This window comes from Cyprinodon tularosa, unplaced genomic scaffold (assembly GCF_016077235.1).
Source record: "Cyprinodon tularosa strain WSP-4 unplaced genomic scaffold, ASM1607723v1 ctg451, whole genome shotgun sequence".
In the NCBI taxonomy this organism is placed as follows: domain Eukaryota; kingdom Metazoa; phylum Chordata; class Actinopteri; order Cyprinodontiformes; family Cyprinodontidae; genus Cyprinodon; species Cyprinodon tularosa.
In genome coordinates, this window is record NW_024039176.1 from 755,480 (window position 1) to 774,753 (window position 19,274).

The 19,274-nt window shown below is 41.3% G+C and overlaps 1 protein-coding gene across 20 annotated transcripts in view; it reads left to right on the forward strand.

Annotated features, from left to right (window-relative positions):
• scrib (scribble planar cell polarity protein) overlaps positions 1–13,737 on the forward strand; it is a 93,858-nt gene extending 80,121 nt beyond the window's left edge. For 5 of the 20 annotated variants that reach the window (XM_038300589.1, XM_038300591.1, XM_038300592.1 and 2 more), the window contains 16 exons: positions 109–162; positions 618–671; positions 1,741–1,863; positions 2,426–2,536; positions 2,895–2,945; positions 3,599–3,766; positions 4,099–4,255; positions 4,349–4,550; positions 4,632–4,721; positions 4,807–4,989; positions 6,458–6,604; positions 7,164–7,303; positions 7,957–7,994; positions 8,378–8,452; positions 10,131–10,182; positions 11,957–13,737. In XM_038300589.1, the coding sequence (XP_038156517.1) occupies positions 109–162; positions 618–671; positions 1,741–1,863; positions 2,426–2,536; positions 2,895–2,945; positions 3,599–3,766; positions 4,099–4,255; positions 4,349–4,550; positions 4,632–4,721; positions 4,807–4,989; positions 6,458–6,604; positions 7,164–7,303; positions 7,957–7,994; positions 8,378–8,452; positions 10,131–10,182; positions 11,957–12,081 (1,770 nt within the window). In that variant the 3' untranslated portion in view covers positions 12,082–13,737. Of the gene's footprint in view, positions 1–108; positions 163–617; positions 672–1,740; positions 1,864–2,425; positions 2,537–2,894; positions 2,946–3,598; positions 3,767–4,098; positions 4,256–4,348; positions 4,551–4,631; positions 4,722–4,806; positions 4,990–6,457; positions 6,605–7,163; positions 7,304–7,956; positions 7,995–8,377; positions 8,453–10,130; positions 10,183–10,290; positions 10,318–11,956 lie in introns of all 20 variants that reach the window. The other 15 variants (XM_038300590.1, XM_038300605.1, XM_038300595.1 and 12 more) reach the window with 12 other exon arrangements.
• Positions 13,738–19,274: the final 5,537 nt, after the last annotated feature.

Genomic DNA, 19,274 nt, shown 5'->3' on the forward strand with positions numbered 1-19,274 from the left:
CATCCTGTCATCCTTCAAATTTACCTTCTCATTATTCATGAGTCACTTGTAGCTCTCCAACAGAGCTATTTTACAGCTGTCCCTCTTGACCCTTTTCCCCACCCTTAGCCCAGCCACCACTCCTCCAACAGCTCCCTGTGTGCAGGCAGGGAGACCCGCTTTGTAAGTGGGCTTTGTGGTCCCCTGTACAGACTGCATCAATTAAAAATAATTTCTAGAGTTTCCTCAGCCCTTCTCAGCTGACAAGCATGCGAATGCTCCTCTGTGGCAAACTCATTACTGATGCTTTGTGCTGTTCACACTATATATGCATCACTCAAAGACGGTTTGTCTGCTGACCAGCTATGGCTTTATATTTTCTCTTGATAACATTTTGCACAATAATTATTAAGAGGATAATTTTACCACCTTTTGGGGTAGAAAATGGTAAAATCTGGTTGAGTTTAATTGCTTGGGAAGAGTCTTTAAGTGGCCCTGCATTGTCCTAAAGAGGCTACACTAGTTTATATTTCTTCCTTTTAATGCTGCTTTTATTTAAAATAGACGCTGCAGAACGTAGAGCTCTGTCAAATTTTCATTTTGTTATTATTTTTTATTATTTTTTGTCTTCTCCACAGGCAAACATTCATTACACTGCCACTCCCACTGCTAAGGACAGCACCTCATCATCAGTGAGTGTCAGTAGGAAAGAACAGTGGATTACCTTTGAAACTAAATTTCAATTAGAAAAAACATTTATGGAAAACGACCCTGGTTTGAATAGCTCAAGAATCTCCTGTGTAGGTGCTTAGACCCATAAAGACAACAGCTGAACATTTCCAAGGTGCATTATAGACCATAACAAAATGAAACCTTGATTCATTTTAACAAGGGAAAAGAAAATGGTGAGGGTCCAAAAACTCACATTAATAAGCAGATAAGTTTGTAAAACCGCCTTTTTTATCAGATTTCAGGATTTATCTGATTATATTTTGTATTTTCTTTATTTGTGTTGATTAGTTAAAGTAATTTTAAAGAGATTTGAGAAAGAATTAGAATCTATTTTACCCGAGGAATCAATCAGAAGAGTACTATAGTATTTCAGAGCAGTACATGGATACGTTTAAGGTTAAAGATGAGGATCTATCTATCTAAGGCCAATTTATACTTTTGACGCATAGCCTCTGCAACCATCGAATCTGCCTCTGTGCGCGGCCACGCCCCCCTCACAGAGGCCCTGCAGCAGTCGTTGCTCTCCTCAAAAAAATCCTGACTACGTGCCGGACGGTCGCAAACCCGCGCAGACCTCAAGTGGAAGTGCGCAGACAAAAAGCAGCTGGGATTGGTCCTTGGTATGCCTTTCTGTGTGGTCGTCCTTCTCGATTCGGAGCGGTTTGGAAGTACAACCACTTGTACGATGGCTCAGACATGTTTTGGAAAATAAACACTCCCACCAGCGCCGCCGAAGAAGTTCTCGTGACCATCCGCCGCAGTTCTCACAAGTGCACTAATCCAATCACTAGACCAGCACTCTCCCCACGTTTACCTTTAAAATATTGATTCATTTTTTCATTTGAGTGGAACACAATATGACATTGAAAGGTTTCAGAGCTTTTTAAAATAAGTCTTTTTTTATTAAACCTCCTAGTTCTAGTCAAACTTGTCATTGAAACTCCAAACCTCATGAAGGCATTCCAACTATTAGCATTACTTTAACTTTTCACCCCGGACTTAACTGTCATCTTTTTTGCTTTTCTCCAGACGCGGCCCGGTGCCATCCAACCAGTCGGACGTGTCCGGTCCACCACCTCCCCCGGCACGCCGGAGCGCCGCAGTCCCAACCCTTTCCAGCATGGCCCCTCCCCATTCAACTCCCAGACCTCTGTAAGACCCCTCACCACCACCACGTAGGGCTGGTCTTTACCATCCTGTGCTGCCTGGCCAGGGTACACAATGGCAGTGTGTCCATCACTGGTTACCAACGTCTATAAAACATGATAGATTGTTACCAAAGACGGAGACAGTTTTTTTAAATGTTCAGGGGGGGTTATCTATTTGCCCCCATCAGGCTATAGTGTACAGAATTGCTTAGCTGCAAAAGGTTTCTGCTTTGTGTAATAATCTGATTATTCTTCAGGCAGCAGTGGTTAGTAATGAGAGAAGCAGTGATTTAATCTCAAACCTGCCTGCTTGCTTCACTAAGGTGTCCAGACAGAAGGATCTGCCTGGCCTGCCAAAGCCCTACTGTCTGTCTTTCTATGCATCATTCCTCCTCCTTCACATGAAACCAGCCGCCATGCTGCTCACCCGTTCCTCTCCACAGTCACCTTGAACTGCTAGATTTTGTTTTTTTATTCTCTCCACCCTCCTTTCCATGTCTGTCTGTCCCCCCCACCTCTTCTACCATATGGACCTACCCCTCATGACTCCCCTTCCCCTCCTGCAGCCTCGCGCCCCCTCCCCTTCTTCGCCCGACGAATTCCCAATGAATGTCAAGCAGGCATACAAGGCGTTCGCTGCCGTGCCTCGCTCGCTGGCAGTGCTGGAGCCGCCGCAGGTATGACACGCTGACTGGACTGGGCCAGGTCACCACATAAGCATGCTGTGCTGACTGATTGGATTGGCCCCGCCCCTTCCCTTCAACTTCCTAAAGCAGGCGGTCCTTAAAGAAGCCTGCATGCTGTCTTGGGGGGGATCTGTGACATGCTGTGACATGTGGAATGTCTCCATCGGTGGTTTTTGTGCTCCACCACTCCATCTGTCAAAGCGGTGCTGATTCTGCATCTCCATCTGTCCATGTGTGGCCCACGCAACGCTGTGCAATCTTGTTTTATACTTTCCTGACTGCCCGTTTGGTGTTGTAGCCTTTCTCCTGACTCCTTTTGGTGAACAATCATTCTCCTCTCGCCCAACAGGATCTGTACAGCGGGAGGAACAACTTTCACATGAAGCAACCTTCACCAGAGGTCAGTAAAGATAACCCACAGACAAGACATGAAGCAAGAAACACAATCCTTGTTCAGTTATAAATCTAAATATATACAATAGCTTATATTTTTATTTTGGATATTGTTGGGGTTTCAGAAAACCCTGCATCCAGTAACTAAAACATCAGTGACGCACATTTGATACAAATATAACTGATTCTTGTGTTTTATTAAAGCATGTGAAACTATTCCCTGTGACGCATCATTAATGTGCACAATAATTCTTACCATTAATAGTGACACAAGCCCATGAAGCTTGGGAATAGAAGGTGGAGCTATGCTCAGCAGCATGAAACCACGGATGGGGTTTATTTCTGCAGGATACTCACACCTCCAATGTTTATATTAATAACATAAAGCAAACAGCATTTCAGATGCTTTTATGAAAGGAGGAGTAAATAAATGGACATAATGTTCAGGTTTAAGGTGTAACTGAATCTTTTTTAGTTCATCTTTAACCTTGGAAATCTGATTTTAAAGGTACAAATTAATGCTTCACCCGGACTAAAAAGTAATACTGACTCAAGATCAAACCACACTTATCTGATGTTTTTAAATGGGGACAGTTCTAAATGGTATTTTAGTTTTGGAGTAAAGTTGCTCTGACCTTCCAGACGTGATTTTATTTTCAGCCTGTTTTGAACGACGAGGTGTTTGATGATAGAATCGATGGTCAGGAAGGAGGCGGAGAGGGTCTGACCAGAAAGGTCTCCCCCCAGCCCTCCCTCTCTTCTGATCGGCGGGAGTATATGAGTCTGGCCGCGGTGCCCTGCTTCTCCAGATCCTCCATGGAAATGAAGGTATCCAGCGCCTCTATGGCTGGAGCGGGCCTGTCTGAGGTCTGGGCTGTGGTGTGCTTAGCTTGGCCGGTGGTGGTTTCTCTGTCCCAGGACTCCAGATAAAAATCTATTCAGCCATGGGCTCCCCTTATAGCTGCTCTGAAATTCCCTCAGCAGTGCTGGGTTTAATAATTCATTTCTCTCCTCTTGACCTTCCATCCTCTGGCATCTCTCTGACAATGACGCTACTTTTTTTAGCTTGTGGGTCGAGAATGTTGCAGTGTAAATCCAAGCTGTTTATCTTCTTGTTCTTGATTTTTTTTTTTTTTTTTTTTCTCTCTCTCACCCCTTAGGTTCCTCTTGGAGGGAAGAATAGCCCGGAGCAGCGCTCCTTCAGGGACAGGCAGAAATACTTTGAGATCGATGTGAAACAGCAGACACCAGAGAAGCCTAAACCCAGAATTTCCCTCGTTGGAGTGGAAGACCTCAAGAAAATGAGGGAGGAGGAAGGTTTGTCTTTTAGTCCCAAATCCGGTACAAACACACCACAGCTGTTTTTTTGTTTTGTTTTTTTTTCAAGTTTACATGCCTGTGTCTCTTCAGAGAGGAGGTTTGAGCAGCGGGCACGGGAGTACCTAATGGACGAGGATGAGGAAGATGAGGAAGAGGAAGACCTGGCCAAGCAGGTGGAGCACATGAAGGCTACAGGGAAGGTGCTGTTGGACGGGGTGGAGTACAAGGTGGAGCCTGTGTCGAGCCCATCTCAGCACTGCTCCACACAACTGAGCTACTGTGGCAGCTCAGGGTGAGAATCATTTCTTTCTTTTAAATCTTTTCCCATTTAACTTTTTTTTTTTGACAGTTTTTTTCTGATATGTGTCTGTAGGCCTTCCTCGGTGGACGGTAAAGGTGACTCTCAAAGAAATTCACTAGAGGACAGCTTCAGGTTGGAGCAGAGACCAAACTCTATGACAGGGTGAGTGCAGTTTTCAGAGCTAAAGTAGATTTTGAACGTCTTTATTCAGTGAGTCACCTTACTTATTAATGATCGGTCTCATCAGTCTGATATCAGCTTACCCTGGAGAGTCAACTGCACCGATTCGTACGGCCAAAGCAGAACGCAGACACCAAGAAAGGCTGAGGATGCAGAGCCCTGAGCTGGCTGTGGCCCCAGACAAGGACCTTTCCCCTGCAGAGAAACGAGCGCTAGAAGCTGAGAAAAGGGCCATGTGGAGGGCAGCACGGTAACTCATGCACATGCCTTTGAGGAAAAGGCATACATGTCGTCAGATGTGACATTCTGTTCTGTGATGTAACATAATTAGCCCTAAAAGCAGAACATTTAGGTCTATAGTTTGTGACATTTTATGTAGAATAAACACAACATAAAAAGTGGAAAGAACATCGCTTCTTAAAAAACTAAAACTGTCTTATCCCTTACAACATAAACATTACAAAAGTATAATGGAAAGCAGTACCTTGCAAATTTACATTACAATCTCTTTTTTGATAGTTTGAAAACACAAAGTAAATGATTGTTTAGTGAAAGAAAAAAAGGTGGAAGGATTTAAAATCTTTGATAAATGAAGACCTGAAAACTTTTCCTGCCACTTCTTAAATAAAATCTATTCCACTGAATGACCTAAAAATCACATGATTGCTTAATTCTATAATAATTTAATCTGGGAACAAATCTTGCTGTTCTCTGGAGTTTTTTTAGGGACCATTATTGAACAAACGGCTTTATAAAGATCAAGGATCAGCTGAGAGGAAAAGTAAAATGCTCTGGGGACTTTTAAAGCATAAAAGAAGGTAATAAGAATTCAGTTCGTAGAAGAGACAGCTAAACGTTGGTACTTCATTTTGAATATTATGTACCCGTTGAAACATGGTGGTGGCAGCATCATGGTGCAGGGAAAGGTGTCTACAAACATTGCAGCAGCAAATATGTGTAGGATACAAAAGATCTGATCCTGGAAAGGAGAGTCAGGACTATGACTCAGAACATTCTGCCATATGTTGTTTTGTTCATACAAAGTAGAACTTTGGGTCTTAAAGGTACAAAATATTGCAGCTTTTATTCTAGTCAGAGGTAGCTGTAAAACGTATTCCTCCAGGCTGAATATAAAGTTGTTTTCACATTTTCCTGTTTGGAAACAGGTACATAACCATTTTTTAAATCCTTTCCATGTTGTAATGATGCTCTGCTTTGCAATTTCTCTATTATAAATAGTAAAAAAAAAAAAAAAAGTGTGAAAAATGTTGCAACATACTGAGATGAAACTTGAGTCATGACTCCACTTTATTTAAAATAATTTCTAGTGTTTAAGTAAAAAAAAACATTTTTTCTATTTTAGGTTATACAGATTAGAAACTATAAATTTGTCAGAGCCTAAGTGAGATTCATTAACATCTCTGAGTTTGGTAGAATCGGGGTGTTCTGTAGACCAAAGGTCTAAAAACGCTGCTGACTGTTTGGTCTGTTTCCTTCTCCCTAATTTCACGTCTTAAGGCTTGTTTATTATTCCTGGTTTTCCTAATTTTTTGTCCGTGTTTTATCTTCCATTCTTGGATTTTCTTCTCTCTTTCTGTCTGTGTCCCTCTCTGTCTCCTCATCATTTCTCTCCTTCATCATGGCATTCCTTTCATTCCCCTCCCTTGCCCTCCGCCGCCCTGTCCCTCCCTCCCATCTCTGTTGGTTGTGGGGCTCAGGCCCTATGGCCTAGAGGAGGATGTTAGACAGTATGAGCAGGACCTGGCAAAGCGGCTCTACCAGGCCCGAGTGAGGGCCTCTCAGGGCACAGCCCCCCAGCCCCATGCTTCCTCCTCTACCTCCTCCTCTGCAGCCTCCCAGCTCAGGTCTGCTCCTCGGCCCCAGCCATTAGGGCCGGACACACGGCATCATGGGGGTGTGCTGGGTTGCTTTGGTTTTGGGGTATTTCGCTAGATGCCAGATTCAGAAAGGTCCAAGCAAGCACGTACAGCATTACTAACGGTGCTTCTGTTGCCTTTCTAGTTTTGTTCTTCTGCTTTTGCTTCTGCACGTCTTCTGTTTCCTGTCTCTAGTCCAGTTTGGCCTCATTCTCTCTGTCCTCTTGTCTCGTCCTTTCCCCTCCCCTGTAGAGCTCCTTATTTTCCTTTATGCCTTGCCGTTATAGCGGTATGTGTATTAACACATAGCCCACAGTAAGTTTGCAAGCTGATGAGCGTTAAGGGTGAACCTACTAGCTGTAGGTTGTCCTTTTCCTGGAGTGCCTTCCTTCTCTATTTGTTGTCTCATGAAATAAGATCATCTCAGCAAACCAGGACAAGGAGCACCCATATCAGTAGTGAATGGCCTACCACTGCCTCTGCCATTATTTCACACCTCTAACATGATATCAGAGGATTTCCTTCAACCTGCGTGTTTCCTGTGTAGAATGAAGTCTCTGGAACAAGATGCACTGAAAGCTCAGATGGTCATTGCCAAGTCTCGGGATGGGAAGAAGCGAGGGACACTAGACCAGCTGGCGGAGTCCCCATCTCCTGCTCCAACGCCATCTCCCACTCCAATGGAAGGTAAGACGACACACAGCTGGAGCAGAGAGGGATTTATCTGGAATTTTCCTGCAACATAATAAAACACAAGATCTTCCAAAAGATTCATCTATTTTTCACATTTTGTTGCATTTAATCCACAAACATCATTTTAATTATTGGGATTATATGCAATTGTCAGTGTCATGTTGAAAGGTGATGATTTATTCTTTTGTTTTGTTTTTTGTTTTCTTCTACATAATAATGCTTTTTTAATCTGAAAGCTGTGGCATTCATTTGTATTAAATTGTAAATAATAAAAATGAATTTGTGCTGAAGCTCTGGAAATGACATTAGATGATAAACAACCTCGCACAGCTAACCTCTAAGCCACCTAGTGTAATTTCCATCTATCCTCTCTTACAGGTAAATAGGTACTAGTTTAGCTGTTGCAGTTCTGGCGTTGGATTCAGGATCAACATCCTGATCTAGGAGCCCTGATCTAAGGGTGTCTTAGCTAAAGGGGAGGAAGAAATGCACAGCACACTGTAGATTCCCAGTGATTGACTGCTTTGTGCCAGTCTATCACTTTAAATCCTAATAAAATGAGCTGTAGTTTAAAATGATGTGACAAACTCAGCTGTAGAGGAAATATTGAAGTTTCACCTGAAACATTTTGTATTTTTCCTTTCCAGAGCTCAGTCCTCGAGCTTTGACCTCACCCGGCAGGCTGGTAAGCTTCCACTCTTGTTTTTTACAGCCTTACACTCCTTCTGGGTTTTTGCTTTATTTATGTGTTTATTCCTCATATTATCAAAAATCTGAAATTGACTTCAATATCAAGTCCAATTTAAGGAGTTGTTTAAAGATGGAAAATCCATCGGATTCTTTGTTGATCAGCTGTCAGACGACATTTTCTATAAACATTGCCATAAATCCACCATCTTGCTTCATGACAGTAAAAACTGACACACCTTTCTCTCCATCATGTGCCCCAGCTGGTTCACCCATTAGCCTCTGTGCCCCCCACCTTCTATTTTTTTTCCCTCGTCTCATGTTTTCATCCTCCCACCTCTCCCTCTGCTTTTTGCTCATCCCTGTTTGCTATCCTTCTAGTCCCTGTCATCAAAGAAGTTTGACTACCGACAGTTTGCCGCCATTCCTTCTTCCAAACCCGTATACGACATTCAGGTATTGGCTGCATGCTGAGCTCCCAGGGGCCGCTCCCGGGGGCCCCCCATCCCGCCCAAGCTTCCTCCCTCCCCTGGCTTTCCCTGCTGCCTCTCCCCTCTAGTTACCATAGATGGAGGAATCGGTGTGGCTGCCGTCTGGGTCGTGCTCAGTGGTTGATCAGAGCTGGCAGGAAGACCTTTGGTGCACTAACTCCTACTTTGAAGGAAAAAAAAACTACTGAAATAATGACAGCCTCCCTTCTGCTCTTTTCCTCTCATAAAAAAAAAATATCCTTAGTAACTATTCACACTCTTTTATGCAGCGCTTCACTAACTAACCTCTATAAAACCATGACACTCACCTGCAGAAGACATTTTGATTCCACTAACCTGAACTGGTTATTCAGCATCTCACTCGCTCACATTCACTTCCATCTATTTTGTCCATGCATGGGTCATGACATTATCAGACAAAAGAACTCCTTCTCATCTGATGGCTTTTAAAACACGGTTTTCATAATCTGGTTGTCTTCCATGTGGAGGGAGAGGATGCAGGGGAAACCTGGAGTTGTGCTGGTCTACATGTCTTCTGTGTTTTGGGTTAGTGTGTCTGTCAGGTTGTGTGGTGTCTAGTGTTTTTACAGCAACCTCTGTTTTCAGCTTTTGGTGGTAGTGCATTGAAACACTGTATTATGTTTATAAAGAATAACTAGTTATTTCTTATTCTGCAAATGTATTGATGTATATATTCTAATAGTATGAATCAACTGGTTATAATGCAATGCTACCACAAGGTGGCAGTAATGCGCCAAGTTATTTAACCAAAGCCATCAAATCGACCAAAGACTTCTTGCTCAGCATAGATGCTAATCCTTAATTTAAAGCCAAGTATGCAAAGCTGGTTTATTGACTTTAATGTTGGGGAAGAAAATCAAAATAACTGTATGAGCATCCAAGAAAATATAATCGAGATTAGATTAGATGAGCTTTATTGATCTCACAGCGGAGAAATTCACAGGTCACATATTGGCATAGTAATTAAAGAAGGTGCAAACAAGGAGGAAAAGGTGCATTAAGAATAAAAATAAATTAAAATTAAATTAAAATAAATAAAAAGAATAAAAATAAGGTATAAAAAAAATAAAAAATACAAGGGAGTAACACAGAGATTTGAAGTGACATGTACAATCAGGATGGCTTATATACAGGTGGATTGACTTTTACATTAAAGTGTAGTAGGTAAGGATTAACGGTGAGGTAGTGGTATGACTATTATATGAAGTAAGACCTTGGCTTAAAATAATAAATAAAAGTATTCACATCGCTTTAAATTTTTCCTCATTTTGTCACATTGAAACCTTTACTCTGATACCCCTAAATAAAATCACTGCTACACAAATCACTTCGTTATTAGACGACGCCCACCATCTGTGTGTCATTTAAGCTTAAAACTATTGTGTGAAAACTGCAGGTTCATTGAACGTTTCTGATCAAAGAGCTCTGTTTAATTTATAATCTAAAGATTGACAAGAGTAGACGTTTTCTGTGGTTTTGACAGACTTGGAGGCTCAGTAGGTGACAGGTTTTCTCCCTGCCAGCTCCTCTACAGCAATGGTGAAGGATTCCTGTGGGAAATGGCTTATCAAAGCATTTTATTTCCACTTCTCAGTCACTTATTCCAGCCTGTTTTTCCCCAGACACCTGATGCAGCAGAGGAAGTGCAATACATCGACGCCTCCAGCATTGCCGGTATGTACTTATTGTTTCCTTCTTTTCTACCAGAGTTTGGTACAACCCCTTACCATCTTTAATAAACCGTGTGTTTTACCTCATCCTGTTCTGTTCCCTTTAATTCAGGTACCTACCCGGACTAAGCAGCTATTGGTAGGATCCTATGTGCATGTGTTTGTTGGCTGAATGTCTGAGGGGAGTTGATAGGTGTTGGTCTGCAAAGATTCTCTCTAACCTGCAAGTTGTGCAAGCTTGGATTCTGGGGTTTTAATATGCAGGGTTGCTTTGCTGCTTCTGTCCTGATCTGCAAGATGTATGTTGGGTCAGAACCATCTCAAGTTTGCACTAAGGAAATAAACACTCAAAGCTTTTCTTTAAGGGAAGACCAAATGTCATTAATCCTGGATCCGCTTCTTTTATCAGTACAGTTAAGAGGTTTATTTGGCTGTTTATCGGCCATTAAGAACAGAACAGATGTTGGCGGGCTATCTTCAGCCGGTTCTCATTAACTCTTATGGTTATGGCCTTAATAATCTTTATAAGTTTCTCACTTTATTTTCCAAGACCAGAGCTACTAAAATGGTGTTGCGGTTTATTTTTTCTTCTGCACTGAAGAGTGTTGTGTTGGAAGTCATTTATTACTGCTTGTCTCATAGGTTCAGATTGGATGTTGTTTTCCACTAAAGCTGGAAACTGATGCATCTGTTTCTTTTCTCTCAGGCGTTCACCGAGTTGTTACTAAGGTTTCATTCTCTGTTTCCAGGCATTGACAGTTGTTGGTGATGTGGAGAGTAAAATAAATAGAACCCCTCTAAACACTTAAGTGCTCCACTTTTCTTAAAGGTTCTAGGTGCTCCTTACAGAACCGCTCGCTTGAATCTATTTATAACCCAGAATTGTTTTGTCCCCTGTTGTTGATTCTCTTGGTACTTTGATAGCTGCATGGATTTCCTTTAGCGCTCAAATAGAAATCACTTGGAGCTCTAACTCTCTCCCTCATAGAGGAAATGTGTTTAACGCAGGAAAACACACTCATAAAATTATCTTTAGGACATTTTGCACTCATCTAGCAATAGGTATTTTAATACATTTTACACAGAGATTTTCCTTATAATGTAACAATATATGTCAAATGTCTCACATTCAATGAATTATAGACTGCTGCAGTTCTGTTTTTTGGCAGCAGGTGGCAGAGTCATTAGAAAACTCTGTAATGCCTCCTTATTCACTAGATTGGTAGGAAATGCCCTACGGCAGAGTTCACTTTTTAAAAACCAGTCAGCCAAACACACTAAACCAGTACGATAATTGGCAATGGAGTTATGCTATATGACCAATAAATACATTTTTCTATGACTTTGCTCTCTTGTTCAGGTTTAAGCTTCCACTGGATGAATGTAACACTGATGTGCAAAGTGCACAACATGCCAGTGCAGAAAAACTGATCTTTGTTAATATAAGTGGTTCAGGAGGAGCATCCTTTTTTGTTTTTTTTCTTACATTGGTCCCCTTGGTTTGTTGATATTTAAAAACAAGAGGAAACATGAAGTGTGATACTGATTAATCAAATTTTCCTCCAAACATGAAAAATAAAAAACCTTATATTTCTGGAGGAACCTTCACAAGCTGCTGCAGTCCAGAACTTCCCAGACTGCTTCAGATCCTTCAAGTCCTGCTTGATCTTTCTACTCACCCAAAGCTTCCTCCATCTTTCACTGCACAGCGCCAGTAAAGACGACATTCTATCTATGCCGAGGGAAAAGCTTAATGTCTTCTTTTGCTTTCATTGCAGGCACTGAAGTGGAGGTTCCCGCCCCGCTGCCCGCTACCTCTGCATTGGAGGAGATGGCCCTTTACAGCAACAAGCGCAAGCTGAGGCAGGGGCGCCGCAGCCTGGAAACCGCCATGCCCACGTAACACAACCAAAAAAAAAGAAATAGTCACCGACATTCACACACAGGAGAGGAGCTCTTCAAGCATAACCACTGCAAAGACTCAAGCTTCTAGTCGCCACTCTTAGATACTCACTTATAACCTGCGTGCCAGTCTTGCCTTTATAGTCTGTGGGTAAGTTGGCGAGCTCCTCAGAGAAGAGGAGATGATGCAGTTAGTTAGGATTGCTACTTACAGACAAATTATTTTCTTAAATTTTCTGTTTGCCTCGTAGATCGGATCTATTTTAACTTGAGGGTGATTAAAATTTCTAGTTGTTTTCTTTTTTTTTATTTCTGCACCATTATGATTTCACTGTTTATATATAAAAAAAAAAAAGCATAGTGGAAACGGGAAATGAAAAGAAATGGGTTATAGTTTTACTAACTTCAGCGATTAGACTGTAAAGTGTCTTTTTAAAGATTTGGGATGTAAATATTAACTGAGGAGGGAACAGCTGGCTACCTTCATTCTCACATATGGTGGAAAATCTTGAAGCACATATCTTTTATTCACTGCCACTGTATCATAATTTATTGTTTTTAATCATTTTAGTAAAATCGAAGGCCTTCATCCTACAATTCTCAGAGTTTGGACGCATCATTTTAACAAGTTTTAACCAATCATCAGCATATCACTACTTAGATTTACTTGATAAATACACTTAAATCACAGGGGGAACTGTAGAAATGTTTAAAACATCTGAGAGAAAGCGCCTTGTTGGTCATTAAAGTGCTGAGATGCATCAACAAGCTGATTCCTCTCATCCATGGAGCGTCTGCTCAGATAAACCCAGACCGCAGCAGATACTCATCCTCTGATAGTATTCATTCTTGGGATCATGCATTTTAGCATCATTTATCTACGGTACTTCTCCTCCTAAGGGGGTGTTTTGTATTTTTATTTTATTTTTCTAAATCAATGTGAGCCATTAATACTATCCTAGCATCTTTGCATTATCTGGAGTTTTGCCACAGTGATGTGAAGGTAGCAGGTGTTTGTATTTTTCTGACTATGGTTAATTTAAATCTGATGCCACTGAAAAGTCATTTATCGTGTGAATATTGTACAAAAACTGAAAGGAAAGAAGTGAACATGTGGGTTTGAAACTGAGCCTGTCTGGACTGCTGAAGCACCTGGGTGGGGTTAGGCTTGGTTACTGGGACGTTCTTTTCATGTATATTGGTTTCATTGGGAGAGCTGCAAGAGGCTGAACCAATCAGAAATCTCTTTCATTAAAAACATTCAGCTCATGTATCTCATGGGGATTTTTTCTCTGCAGAATCACAGCGTCGTAGCATTTTAATTTAATGTAGGGTCTATGATTAGTTTCCATGTTGCTCTCACTGACTGAAATTCAGTTTGTTTGTTTTTTACTATTTGTAGGCAATGTTTTTTTTTTTCCCAGATGGGTTTCACTACAATGATGCTGTGTTTTTATGTTTCTGTGTTTCTTATTTCGTCTTGAGTTAATTTTTGGGGCTTTAACTTGCTAACAGGCCAGAGGGTGTGGGGGGGTCAGATGTCCTAGGGTCGAGGGTTATAGCTCACATAAGACTGTAACTAGTGAATTTGTACAACCAAAGAAGTCTATTTTGTGGTTCAGGAATAATAAATTTTACTTTTCATTTAAGAAGCTAATTCAGTCTGCTGTCTTTTGTGTTTGATTAAGGTGAAAACAAACGAACTTAAGCAAAGTTGAATGTAAAACGAAGCGCAATGAGTTGGATTTTGATAAAGTGAGCTCACAGCAGACGAAAGCGCTGACAGGAAGACGTTTTTCCAGGATCCGAAGAAGCAGCCAAACCGATGGGTTTTAACCACCTGGGCCCTGTTTTAGATTATCGTATACAGACTAGAGAGCCGTTATCCTTAGTCATCTTATTCTGCTTCGTGATATTCAGGATTTTCTATTTTCAGGGCCCGTTTCACAAAGCAGATTTACTGAAAACGTATTTTTTTTTAAACCCGAAATCAAGAAAAGTGAGTTTTCCATTTATCGAATAGAGTTTACTTGACCTCTATTTCTGTTACCATATTGTTTTTCTCCCAGAGCTAACCTGGTTGGGAGCTGTTTTACTCCATGAACTGAGTTTACCCTGTCTCTTTCCTCCTGAAAGCCAGTCACATTGTTTTATTTCCTGATTTAGTCAGTTTTCTCTCAGTTTTGTCTGAACAATTGTTGGGTTTTAATCCAGAGAAATGTGAGTTTAAAAGATTAAAAGGAAAATGATCAACACAGAGACGGGATTTTGTGACGTCAGTGTGTGCCGGGTGGAGAGAAGATCCTGGCTTGGAAAGCCATCACCTTCTCCCACAGATCCCTTCATGGCAAAGCCTTTTATTAAGTTAAGTTTACAACATCAAACAGGCGGGCCTAAAACAGAAGAGCCAGTAATCATTGTCTGGGAGGATGCAGGTAACAAGATAGTGTGAATTGACCAACTGGCTGGATGGAAGTCACACATCCGTGTGATTCTGCCTCATGACCTACAGGAGGTCATAAAAGTTTATGACCCTTCTGGTTGAAACACAGGATAGTTATCACTCTAACAACAATAAAAGGAAAATGGTTTACTACCTCCTCACCACCAGTCTGGCAGATAGGGCTGTGGAGTCCTTTGCTGTGCGGTGCAGCACATTATCTGTAGTTGAGGCAGTCACAGTGGAAGACGTGAACTGACACAAACCCCAAGCAACATGGATACCAAAATAACTGAACAATCAATATCATCTGAACATATACAGAGATAGCTTTTCTATCTATAGGTTTCCTTTTGATAGCAGGAAAAATATTGCTATATATGGTGATATTGCATCATATTGTAACACCAATGACAAAACTCACCCCTACCTCTGTTACATTAGAAATTAGGTGTTAAGAAGAACTCCCACATGTGGATGCTGTTTCTGGACTTCATCTTTCAGCTCTATCATCCCACAGCATCTGATGGGCAAACTGGAACAGCTGGGCTTCAATACACCCCTCTACAATTGGCTGTTAGACTTCCTCACAAATAGACCTCTATCTGTCAGGGTTAGACAGAACACCTCTGAAGTCATCATCCTAAGCACAGGCTCCCCTCAGGGCTGCGTCCCCAGGTTCACCACAAATCACATTGTGAAGTTTGCAGACGACACCACGGTGGTGGGCCTCATCAGAGATGACAATGACCAGCTGGTACAAAGATAAGAGCCTGATCCTGAATGTAGAGAAGACAAAGGAGATCATGGTCGACTCTAGGAAGAATCGGCCTTACCACGCTCCACTGCTCATCAACTGCTCAGCTCCTGTAAAGAAGGTCAAATTCCTGGGGGTGAACATCACAGACACCCTCACCTGGAAGGTAAACACCACCTAATTGGTCAAAAGGGCACAAAAGCCCATGTACAGGTGCTGGTCATAAAATTAGAATATCATGAAAAAGTAGATTGATTTCAGTAATTCCATTTAAAAAGTGAAACTTGTATATTATATTCATACATTACATACAAACTCATTTATTTCAGATGTTTATTTTGTTTAATTTTGATGATTACAAATGACAACAAATGAAAATCTCAAATTCATCATATCAGAAAATTAGAATATTACTGAAGACCAATAAAAACAAAGGATTTATAGAAATGTTGGCCAACTGAAAAGTACGAACATGAAAAGTATGAGCATGTACAGCACTCAGTATTTAGTTGGGCCTCCTTTGGCCTGTATTACTGCAGCATTGCGGCGTGGCATGGAGTCGATCAGTCTGTGGCACTGCTCAGGTGTTATGATAGCCCAGGTTGCTCTAATAGTGGCTTTTAGCTCTTCTGAATTGTTGGGTCTGGTGTATTGCATCTTCTTCTTCACAATACCCCATAGATTTTCTATGGGGTTAAGGTCAGGAGAGTTTGCTGGCCAATTAAGAACAGGGATACCATGGTCCTTCAACCAGGTACTGGTAGCTTTGGCACTGTGTGCAGGTGCCAAGTCCTGTTGGAAAATGAAATCTGCATCTCCAAAAAGTTGGTCAGCTGCAGGAAGCATGAAGTGCTCTAAAACTTCCTGGTATGTGGCTGCGTTGACCCTGGACCTCAGAAAACACAATGGACCAACACCAGCAGATGACATGGCACCCCAAACCATCACTGACTGTGGAAACTTTACACTGGACTTCAAGCAACGTGGATGAAGTGCCTCTCTTCTTTTCCTCCAGACTCTGGGACCTTGATTTCCAAAGGAAATGCAAAATTTACTTTCATCAGAGAACATGACTTTGGACCACTCACCAGCAGTCCAGTCCTGTTTCTCTTTAGCCCAGGCAAGACGCTTCTGACGCTGTCTGTGGTTCAAGAGTGGCTTGACACAAGGAATGCGAGAGCAGAAACCCATGTCTTTCATACGTCTGTGTGTGGTGGTTCTTGAAGCACTCACTCCAGCTGCAGTCCACTCTTTGTGAATCTCCCCCACATTTTTGAATGGGTTTTGTTTCACAATCCTCTCCAGGGTGCGGTTATCTCTCTTGCTTGTACACTTTTTTCGACCACATCTTTTCCTTCCCTTCGCCTCTCTATTAATGTGCTTGGACACTGAGCTCTGTGAACAGCCAGCCTCTTTAGCGAAGACCTTTTGTGTCTTGCCCTCCTTGTGCAAGGTGTCGATGGTCGTCTTTTGGACAACTGTCAAGTCAGCAGTCTTCCCCATGATTGTGTAGCCTATAGAACTAGACTGAAAGACCATTTAAAGGCTTTTGCAGGTGGTTTGAGTTAATTAGCTGATTAGAGTGTGGCACCAGGGGCCATCAATTTTGAACCTTTTCACAATATTCTAATTTTCTGATATGATGAATTTGAGATTTTCATTTGTTGTCATTTGTAATCATCAAAATTAAACAAAATAAACATCTGAAATATATGAGTTTGTATGTAATGTATGAATATAATATACAAGTTTCACTTTTTAAATGGAATTACTGAAATCAATCTACTTTTTCATGATATTCTAATTTTATGACCAGCACCTGTACTTCCAGCGGAGGATGAGGAGAGTCCACCTGCCCCCACCCATCCTCACCACCTTCTACAGAAGCACCATAGAGAGCGTTCTGACCAGCTGTCTCACTGTGGTGTGGAGGCTGCAGCTCCTCAGACTGGAAGAAGAGTGGTGAGAACAGCAGAGAGGATCATCGGGGCTCCTCTTCCCTCCGTTGAAGACATTTCATCCCAGTGCTGCGTGTCCCGAGGTCGTAACATTAAAAATATCCCCTCACACCCCCACCATGGACTGTTCTCCCTGCTGCCCTCTGGGAAGAGGCTTAGCAGCATTGGATGCAGGTCCAGCAGATTCCAGAACAGTTTCTTCCCGACCGCCATTAGACTGCTGAACTGTTAAAAAAAAGAAAATCAAAATCATGTCCCAGACTCTGCATCGCACTGATAACACCAAACAAAAATACTGCATATCTGCACCATATATATTAATGCTCTGAGCTTCCATATAAATGCATTTTTTGCAGCATGTTTTTCTCCAACACTGTTTAAATTAAAGAATGATCGGTATTAATTCGCAGAGAATTAAATATTTAGAAGAGGGTAATCGGATCACGCATAGATGTCCTTTCATATTTAGAAAGTTCTCTATGAGCGCTACCATTTTACCTAACTAGATCTGAAATCCAACATTTTGCCTTCAGCAAAAAAACAAAGAACTAGTCATTGTTAGATAATTCCAGTGATCTGTGGCTGAAAGTTTATAAAGAAAATGTGAATTATTCACTTTGGCTAAAATGATGAAAATATTTATATAATTATGTTGAGCAAATGGTCTGAAACACCCACATGTTCCTCTGGTAAATGACACAGTATTTCTGATTTCAGCTGAAATGTGCAACAGACTCAGGATAACTTCTAGAAGTCCTGCTACCGACCAGAGTTAGCTCGCAGAGTAAATTGCGGTCTAAATCAGACTCAGAATAACAGCTATCAAGCTTTCTGCGGTCAAATTTACAAAGCAGGTTTTTTTTTTCAGCTTTTACAGCAGTAGTAGCTCGTTTTTTTGACAGCTTACAGGAAAGGGGGTATGAGAGAGAGGGTAGAGACGTGGGAAAAGACTGCAGGCCAATTCGAACCCGGGTCGCCCGCGACTAAGGCATGGGTCGTGCACGCTAACCGCTGCTCCACCTGCACACCACAAAGCAGGGTTGACAAACTGAGTCAAATCCTCAACTCTGAATTGATCTAGCCTGAGGTTGGACACTGAGTTTTCAGTTTCATAAAAGCTACTGTGAGTTATTCTAATCAACTATGGACAGTTTCACTCATAGACATAAGAGTAGCCCCTCATCAAACGCTTTCACCTATAGGCTCTATGCACAGCTCCACTACTTCCTGAATTTAATGCAGCTCCTTTGTTTCCTGTCTTTCATGATTGGATGCACTGATTAATCCAGGTGTGTATGACCTAAGTAACTGGCCAGACACACCTGGATTAATCAGTTCGTCCAGTAATGAAAGACAGGAAACAAAGGAGCTGCCTTAAATTCAGGAAGTTTTTTACAGTTTTTTTGCTGAAAACTATTTCACCGTTATAGAATACATTGATTCACTGCCATTATAGATATGTGAACTAGTTTCCCCATAATGCCATGGTGGCTACAACAGGCTGTGGCAGGCCATTTTGATGTATTATGATGTATTAGTTTGACTGAATATGTATTTCTCACATCTGAAAAAAGTTTTTCCTTATCAAAATGACCATTTCAAACAAAATGACATTCTTTACTTCTAGAATAAACATTCTAGATGCCTGTATGTGAATTTCAGATTTCCATATTCCTATTGTTACTGATCAGCATTTAGATTATTTTGACTATGAAGAAATGTATATTTCATCTATCATAAATAGATATTCAGTCAAGGTGATAGATGTCAAAAGGAGCATTTTAAATATATAAACATTTCTAGATATAGAAAATGTAAATCATAGTCGTACAGTTATGTTTTTTACTTAAACTCAGTTGCTGCTGCAAAAATGTAATTTATAAAATTTATTATTATGTTTCCCTATAGGAGTGTGATTTTGACCAAGGAGAACTTTATTTTAGTGATCTACAAATGGAGCAACAGAGAGGAGAGTGCTATTAATAAATGTAAAAAAGGGCCTGCCATAGCCCACTTCATGTTACCCTACACATTAACGG